The sequence below is a fragment of the Micrasema longulum genome, unplaced genomic scaffold (assembly GCF_059751315.1).
Source record: "Micrasema longulum isolate JH-2025_06_02 unplaced genomic scaffold, ASM5975131v1 h1tg002338l, whole genome shotgun sequence".
Taxonomy (NCBI): Eukaryota; Metazoa; Arthropoda; class Insecta; order Trichoptera; family Brachycentridae; genus Micrasema; species Micrasema longulum.
Genome location: NW_028279488.1, coordinates 163,492 through 173,179, shown reverse-complemented (window position 1 = coordinate 173,179; position 9,688 = coordinate 163,492). Strand labels below are relative to the sequence as shown.

At 31.7% G+C, this 9,688-nt stretch overlaps 1 protein-coding gene across 1 annotated transcript; it reads left to right on the top strand.

The window, feature by feature from the left end:
* Nucleotides 1-6,587: 6,587 nt before the first annotated feature.
* Nucleotides 6,588-8,508, top strand: LOC148272414 (cilia- and flagella-associated protein 99-like). Its single transcript, XM_088240073.1, has one exon. It carries the CDS (start codon nt 6,631-6,633, stop codon nt 8,434-8,436), a length of 1,806 nt encoding a protein of 601 aa, XP_088096199.1. The 5' UTR covers nt 6,588-6,630; the 3' UTR covers nt 8,437-8,508.
* The last annotated feature ends 1,180 nt before the right edge of the window (nt 8,509-9,688 follow it).

The window sequence follows — 9,688 nt, the reverse complement described above, 5'->3', positions numbered from 1 at the left end:
AATTAATTAGCATTAAGAAACTTTAAATTTCTAGGGGGTTTTTTTAACGTACCTTGGTAACCTAAAAAAAAAACAAGTTGGACAGGATTGCAAGAACTAAGGACTTCCATTTATATAATTACAAAATAAAAATAATCAGTTGCAAAGTGTATCACGCTCGATGATTTAAAAAAAATAGGTGTCCATTAACTACCAATGACAAAACTAATTACGGACAGATACATTGGTAGTAAAATAAATACGTTACAATGTATTAAAAGGATCAAAAAGCAAACTGAGAACGTATCTCCTACTTTGAAATTCTTTTGATTACAAAAAACAAACATCTACAGAAAAAATTACAACCGAAATTTGAAGAAAATTTTATTGATGGGAGTGATATAAACAAAATATATTACACATTATTTGACACTTCAGAATGTGCCAATGGGTCAGAAAAGTGAATATATTCACAAATACATATGTACTAAGTATTAATTGTAAAAAAAAAAACAACATTACGTTTGCATTTTTTTGTTTGATTTATTGATGAAATACCCTTTTATTTTGGTGTTTAAAAGTTGCGTTCAATAATTTATTTTTTGGACTGTAAAAATCACGGTTTCTTTTTGAAACTATCAACAATTGGTGACTCTCATGGTGAAATTACTAACCCGGTCATAACCATGGTAGGTTCCGGATTCGATTCCAGATAAAAACGACTGTACTAATTATGGTTTTTACGAACCTAGGTATTTTGTTCTGTAATTCACCACTGTCACTGGGCTATGTAGTATAAAAAAAATATAAGTAAAACAATTAAAACAAAGCTTCTCGTCTCACACGAATAAATATATTTATTTATTTATTTATTTATTCACACTCTTTATCAAAATACAATTCCATATTCACTTCGCCCAGCTAACAAGGGTACATACCCCGTTCCAAGCTAGGCGATTACATTTTAATATATTATAATACTTAACAAATTAATATAGAGCACAGACAAACAAAATATAAACTTATTCGGATACACATTTTGATTCATATACATACAGACATACACATATATACACACATGTATATATAAATATACACATATAAACACATGTACATACACACACACGTACATACACCCATGCGCATACACGTACATACATTCATAAAAACATAGACAATTTATTTATGCGAAACTTCATGGTTGTCATCTATAAATATATATTTTTTAAATTATTCCTTATTTTTTTATATTTTATTTTTGACATCCAGTAAGGTTCTCCAATCCGTGGCATGCATCAACTTTTCTGACTCCCTACGACCAATGTCATGAAAGAGCTAGGTCAACACCTTCCGTAACTTGACAACACTCCCGTCTTTCCACGATTCTGGCAAAAGGTTGTGGACCTTTTTTCCTACGTTATAGTGTTGTCTCGATGCCAGAACAGTGTTGACCCCTTCACTTAGTATCAGATCCCTATATGGTACCCATTTTTATGACTGATGCCATAGAATAAGATTAATTTTATTAAATCAGTTATTGCTTTCAAATAAATTAAATTTGCTAGATATTTACTTGAAGAGGAATTGAAATTTCAAAAACAAGTTTATAGATTTCTCTTAAAAATATTTGTAAACATTTTTTAAATAAATAATATACAGGGTGTTTTTTAAGCCCTGTCACATCCGAAACCACGATTATCAGTATGGGCAAGAAGACATAAAAGCATATTTAAAAAAAATTTTAGAATGAAGAATTATTTTAAAAATAAAATATTAAAAAAAAAACTAATGGTTGCTTACTTCTACAGGGGAGAAGCAAGGGATGCGTGGCCGCGCGGTTGACGGTGTATCGGACTACCCCTTCTTCCTCCTTGTTTCACCCCTGCTGAAGTAAGCTACAATTTGTTTTCTTAAATATTCTATTTTTGTAAATTTTATTCGTTCTAAAAAAATATTTTAATGTGCCAATATGTCTTCTTACTCGTACTGATCATCGTGGTTTTGGATGTGATAGGTTTTAAAGAACACTCTTTACTTAAATAAAATATATATATATATATATTTTTAATAAATATTTGCGTTCTTATGTTTTACCCAAATATTTAATTTTGAGGGCCTTTTTTAACGAGTTGTAAATAACTCACTATTAGAAAATGGAATCAAGTTGGGGTGGAGTGGGATTCGAACCACGGACCTTTGGTCTGTGAGTCCGATATACTAGCCACAGGACCAAAACCCGATTTATGGTGTTAAATTACATAACTATCAAGCAATAGAATCGATGTCTAATACACTAAATTGCGTGTCAACATGGACAAAAGAGTATGGATTGCTAATAAACCCATCTAAAACACAAATTTTGTTTGCGGGTAGTCAAAAATTGTAGTAAACTAGACGTATCTTCACTTAATCCTTTTAATGTCAATGATACTAATATTCAATACAGGAAATCCGTAAAAAATCTAGGAGTACAAATGGATTAACATCTCTGCTGGCGAGCTCATACAAATGAATTAAGCCACAAAATTTTCAGTCTACACTCACTTTGAAGGTTGCAAAAATTTTTACCCATTAATAATAAATGCACCCTTGCACTAGAATTACGACTACCCATTCTAGATTACGCTTGATGACTGATTTAAGCTGTATCGATTTTTATTAAAATCTTGCGACATATATCTTTTTCTATAAAATACAACTATTCTTGAAATTATAAAAACTACTCCAATAAAAATTGCAACTAAATAAACTTGAACGACTTCAGATTACATGCATAAGTTAAATTTTTGGTCTTAGGAAATATGACCACATTTCTGATTATCGTAGCCAACTGAAATAGCTCAAAATTAGCCAACGGAGAGACTATCACTCCCTCTCACTTCTGTTCAATGTACTTTATAGTCCTTACGCTCCTATATACCTGCGTGAAAAATTTCAACGCTTATCAGTTCATGGTTTACCTCTTCGTTCTAATTTTCAAGGCACTCTTTTAATACCCATCTACAATTCCTCGTTCTTCTCTAGCTCGCATAGTGTCCATGCGGCTCGACTGTGGAATTATCTCCCATCTACCATCAAAGATGTTACTACATTATCTCTGTTTAAATCATCTCCTTTCTCTTCCTTAATCTCTCCTTCTTTCTTTCATCTTTCCTCTTTCCTCTTTTTTCCATTTTCCCATTCAGTAATAGTTTTGATTGAAGATAATTTGTTGCGTTTATTTCTATTTTTATATATCTTTAGCTTTTTAATCTTTTTTTTCTATTGAATATGTTCTGTAACTTGAATTATAAAAATAAAACTTTTATTTTATTGGTTGGTTGGAAGAAATTGCCATTTGGCAATAAGCCCGCCAGTGTACAAATAACATTATGTACAAAAAGTTAAATAAATAAATAACTAAATATTTTCTTTGTGCAAAGTCACCAAATATATTTAATCTACCTACCAGTTTCAAAACATGACTGTTCCTTTGTTAAGGCCTAAGATAAACACTTATAATTTTATTTCTTTCAAATAACAAGCTTAAACCATAAATGTATTAAATACTAACATAGTTAGCAGATGACGAAAAAAACAAGATAAATGTGTCAAACACGAATGACTTTTTTCGTAGTGTCATTTTATTAATTCTGATTATTGTTTTTGTTTTTTATTGTAGTTTTCTTTGGTGGAAGAAAGTTAAAGTCTTCTTAATACAATTTGAATATTATAACTTTTTTTTTATTTAATTTAATATAATATAAAGTTACAACATGTTCACAAAAAAAAAACAAAAAAAAGCAAAGGTACAGACACAAAAAACGAAACGAAATACCACACCAAAAAAGAGGCAACCTCTTTAGCCTGCTGTGGAATAATTAGTATTAATAATTTAAGTACAAAATACACAATAATATATCAATATTCAATAAAACTTGGCATGAGATAAATACAAGGTACAAATTATTATTTAAAAAACAACATGGTAGGTTGAACAACAAAACACTACGTACACTTAATTTGTTGCAACAGAGAGGGAAAACATTTTTAAAAAAAGAGTAAAGAAGTCAAGGTATTTACAGGGCTTATGACCTTTCATTGTTTTCACATTATACACTAAAATATTCATCATTCTGCCTTTGTTTAAACATCCTTGTTTTCTCAACTTTTCCATCTGTCGACTTTTGCAAAATTGTCAAAAATATTTTTCCTCTCTGTTGCAACAAATTTAGATCTGGATAATTCCCTAGGGAGGAAATCAAGCCTGTCTGGAAACATTTAGACATACTCAAAACGTAGTTGAATAACTAAATACACTTTAGCAAATGATCCATTATTGTTTATACTGGTTGTTTGTAAGATATAAAATATTTCTTTTATGTTTATTTTAAGCCTTGACAAAAAAACGTCATGTTCTGTCGGTAGATTATACTTTGTGGTGATTTTTCGCAAAGAAAATATTTAGTTATCTTATTTAACGTGGAAAGTCACAAAGCTAAAGCTTCAGATACTAACGATGGTGTTGAACTGTTGTGGCTTAATTACTTTTTTGCACCTCAGGGGTGATTGAAATTCGGGTATTTTTTTTCGATTCGGGATTTTCGATTCGGTGGCTCGGAAATTCACCAATCGGCCGTCCGCGGGCCGAGACGGAGATGTTTTCGTGCCAAAGAACAGTACAAGAAGTTCAGAGGACGTGTTCGTTCATTAGTATTCCGGGCAAATGAGATGAAGTGATAAATTTAATAGCTACGAGTCGGATTCGATGGATTTCTTGTTAGTTTGGTACCAAAACAATTATCGGCCCACTGATACAGAAATCGATCCGAGGCAAATGTCTTAATTAGGATGACTCCATCGACATACTGCCTTCTCTAATAGTAATACCAGTTCGATGGGACAAGCGACAACGGGGGATTAATCGTTCACACCTAATTTCTTCTTCGGTTGAATAAAATATCGATTAATTCTTATCGTAGCCTTTTGGCTCGTAACAAAATATACACACTAGCGAATAGAAAAAACGTCCAAGTCCATTCATGGGTAATTATTCATTCCATGTAGTTCTTTCTCAGGGAGCGGGTTATGCTTTAAAATGGATATTAATTACTTATACTGGAGCACAAATCTAAGTGAAAAATTCAAACCAGATTTTTGTACAAGATCTGAAAAAAAACTTTTGCTAACAACTTAGATCGTTATAATAAAAAACATGCACCATCTTGATGAAATTAATTCATTCTTTGTATTGACAAATGCTCAGTTTTCTAATTATTTATTTAGTGCCCAATAGAATATTTATTTAGTACAAACATATTTCTTTCATGGTAAAGTTTAAACCAAACAATTAAGAATAGTCCAGAAGCCGCGTACGCGCATCAAACCGAAGGCGACTAAACTACTCTTAAACGAGTAGTTTAACGTTTCAATCTATAAGTTTCTTTGTAGACGTCGCTTAGTACGCAACTCCCGATTTGAATTCAACTATGCCGTGTTGGGTCGTTTCAAAGTGTAGAAATACTGCTGGAATCTTAAAGAAACAGGATGAGATCACATTTCATGTGTAAGTAGCAAATGCATTTGTAAGTAGCAAATACATTACTGAAAAATGGATACTATTTCCCACCTGTCAGATTGTCAAAGAAAACAAAATGGAAATTTTGTTAGTATTGCCAGGGTAGTCAAATTTTTACCGCCACTTTGCTCATCTAATGAGAGAACTAATGAAAATTTCACTGATTAAATTACTTTTATTAAATGACCCTTTACTTATATACTCTGTTGTGTCAATCAATATTCCGCATGTACAATAAAATTTAAGAGAAATTAACAAATTGCTTTTTAAAATATAATTATATTACATTTGTGTTATGATTATATTTTTCGCTATCTGGCAACATTACGCGGCGACTTCACGAATGCGCGCGGCGAAAGTGGGGGGATTATCGGAGACAGTCCGATGTATTCAAATATGATTCCACGCTCCTTCTGGACTATTCTTAATTCTATGATCCATAATTATATTATCAATGCGAAAGTGTTTGTGTTTTCTTCACGTCTTAACGGAGCAGCCGAACGACATGTTTTTTTTTGCATAGGAATAGCCAGAGAGATAAAAAGTAAAATAAGATACTTATTTATCACCCCAAATAGGAAAAAATCTTTTTTTTTAGGTAGGCGGAAAGGTAAAAAAAAAATCAATGTGAAATTAATTTCTTTAATTGACTTGCTTTATCTATGGTTAATTAGGTTTGCTTTTCGTTTCGGTTTTCTATTTGGATTTAAAATTTGTGAACCATTGGCTAAAAGATCATCATATTTCTTTCATAGCGATAGTTGGAAGACCAAGCTACTTTAAATTTCGATAAAATATATTATTCCCTCGGGAAAAATTTTATCGATAAACAAAACAACTAATTAATTACCTAAATAGTTTCTCCACAGTACCACGTGAGCGAAACCAAAGGCAAAAGCTAGTAATAAGATAAATCAGTCGGCAAATATTCTTAATTAGTTTTTTTTTGATACCTCCTCAGAAGTAGCTACTTATCCAATTGAAATTCGTAATATCTTCGAAAAAAGAATTACTAAAACAAAAAAAGTATTATTTAATACATTTACGTCATACGAATTATTGTGGCAAAAAAATTGGACGAGTTTTTTTCCAAAATGTCCATGTTATTTAATTTGGACACTATTAAGTATTTGGCGAAGCTTTGCGCTAATTACGAAAAAGTGGAAAACAAATCTCCACATGAGTATGCAAAATATTTGCTGGAAAACAACAACTCCCAAGATGAAAATATTAAGCTTTATTTGGAAATGTTTTTGGAACTGTATAAACACGATGTGCTGCTCTGTGCTTTGTCAAAAGTTATATACGGTAAAATAAGAGGAACTGAAAAAACACTTTTAAAGATTGTCATGTATGGTGTCATTTTTAGATTTGAAGAATATTGTTTCAGAAAATATTTTTTCAATCTCGAGTTCTTAGTTGGGAAAAAAATTATGAATATTCTAGTAGATTTTTTAAGAAAAGTTGATGCAATATTTATTATTAAAAATACCGCTCGGAACATTTTTGATATTTCCTATGTCACGGAATATATTGTTAATCCATTAATTAAATGGCTTCCGTGTATTCAAGAAGTTTTAAGTGACTATAAAAGCTTTCAGAAGCAAGAGGCTCTTAAAAATATAAAACCATTAACCGTACCGTTAAACATGAAAGTCCTTTCGCGGATACCTAAGAAGAAAAAAAAATCGTCTAATGATTCTTTTAAAGTAGAAATAGCGAACATTTCAACTCAGCTGAATCCAATAATTGAAGAAGAAACTCCCGCTCAAATTCACGAAAAAAATTTGAAGATTTTATCTAAAGCTCACAAAATGCAGGCGATACAGCATTTACGAGAAGCGCAATCGATGACCGCAAATTACGCGGACACATTCAAATCGAAGAAGTACATTGAGACAATAAAGAACATAGAGTTGGAGAGAAGTCCGCAGGTCAACGAGATTATCAAAAAACCTAATTTTTCTCAAACTCAAAACCCTATCAGAACAACGGTTTCTTCTTTATTACGGTTTAGTTCAAATATAATAAAAGAACAAGAAAATGAAATAAAATGGATAGAAAGTCTGTGTTCTGGAACGTTTGATTCAGCTAATATGGATGCGCTAGAAAACGAAAAAAGGGCTAAAGACGAAAAAGCCGAGCTCAGTCGGATTGAAAGAAAACATCTAGAAGGGCTGTTGTCATACGAAGATGCCATCATTGCGAAAGAAAATCTTAAGAAAAAGAACAAAGAAAACTACGAAATGTTTTTATTAGAAAAACGGGATTGGGAAAAAAAGTTAGAAGATTGGAGAGCCATTGAAAACGAGAGAATAAAATCTCTCGTAGAAAGTGGACACGCTACTAAAAAGGCTGCCATTGAAGCCAAGGGTGAAACACATCAAAAGAATAAGAATATCGTAAAGGATCTCCGAGAGCGAAGCCAAGTTTTAAAAAACTCGCTGCTGTCTGAAAAACGGAAAGAGCTGGAGAAAAAGTTTAATTTGATTCGCGAAATAAAAACTCTTCAAGCTGTCGCTAAAGAAACAAACAAAGAAAAAATATTTGATTTCACTGAAACCAATGGGTTGGGACTTATGTGCGAAATGTCTTTGGCGGAATTGAAAGAACGACTGACTATCGTCAAAATGGATATGACTGAAAGCCTCGAGGTGAGGAAAAAAATGATTTCAGATATGAGAGATGAAGCAAAAGAAAAAGAACACAGAGCACAAAAAATTATAAGTGAATATTTACAAGACAAGGAACGGAAGCAAAATATTCAAAGAACACCGATAATTCAATTTTCTGTCACAGAACTTGACGACGAAATAATATCACTAAAAAGCAAATTAGAAGAAAAACGTTTATTGCGAATGCAGCTTGAAAAAGATTGCACCCGAAAAATACATTCATAATTTTTTTATTATAGATTTTTCAAATAAATAAAATAGTTCCTTTTGATGACTCGTTTTAACTAACTATCTAAAAACCTGTTTTTTTATTATATTTAAAATATTGATTTTATTTTTTATCATCTCCGATTTACGTATTATCAAACTCAAAATATTTTTTTAGCAGCTCCCTCGTTGGCTGGTTTAATTAAGTTGTAGAGAATCGGAATGTGGTCATGTGACAGATTTACCTTCATGGTACCTGGATCCTGAGATGATGGAGTAGGAGGGCCTGGCCTCCGGCAGTTTGGGAGCTGGAACAGAGAAAGCGATCACCATCAGACATTAGTCTGGCTAGGGACATGTTTATAACTTAATTTGTATTAACAACTGCGCCGAGCTTCTGTAGACAGAATAAAGACAATAATATTTAAATATGTTATGTATCAACAGAGATGAAGAATATTTTAAAGAAGAGAATATAAAAGTCTAGGGATATTAAAGGGCTTACGACCTGTCAATGTGTAAATTTCTCATTCAGCCTATGTTTAAATATGTATATTCTATCAATTTCTTCCATTTGTTGATTTTCTTAAAGAACTGAAACCTTAATCTATGATAATTTATTTATATTTGTTGCTATGTGTAATCTCAAATCCTGTTAAAAATAAAATTAATATGAAATAAAAAAACATTTAATGTGAAACAAAAGTAGGTGTAAATTTAAGCAAATAATCGGGTAATGGTCCGGTGGCTTGTGTTGCGAACTCACGGATTAGAGGTCCGCGTTCAAACTTTACTCTACCCCAAATTTATTCGCTTTGACTAAAAATAGGTAAGTTTGTTAAAAACTAGTTTAAAATGACCCCTCAATTTTGAGTATTTGGATAAATCATGAAAACGCAAATATTTCATTACAAATATAAAAATAACACGGTTTAACGGATATTTTAACTTTTTTTGCCGCATCTCAAAATCATTTCAAATCCGATTTTACAGGAAAACAACGTAAAACAACAATAATTTGAGTAACATTCCATCTGTTGATTTTAGTGAAATCAAAGGGCTGAAACCTTTGAAAAAATATGGATGTTCCACCATCGGCAAAATAATGAATGTTACACAGTGTATAAAATGGTGAATTAGACCTGGCAATGATAGGTCATAGGCCCTGTTAATGCCTAGAATTTCAAATTTCTTTTTCTAAAATGTTATCCATCTCTGTTGTTATGTGTTAATTTTATTAGATCCTTTAGGGGTGGAATCCAGTATTTTG

Bases quoted from the DNA above. Each gene is read 5' to 3' on its own strand.
- LOC148272414 (XM_088240073.1), top strand. From the start codon at position 6,631: ATGTCCATGTTATTTAATTTGGACACTATTAAGTATTTGGCGAAGCTT.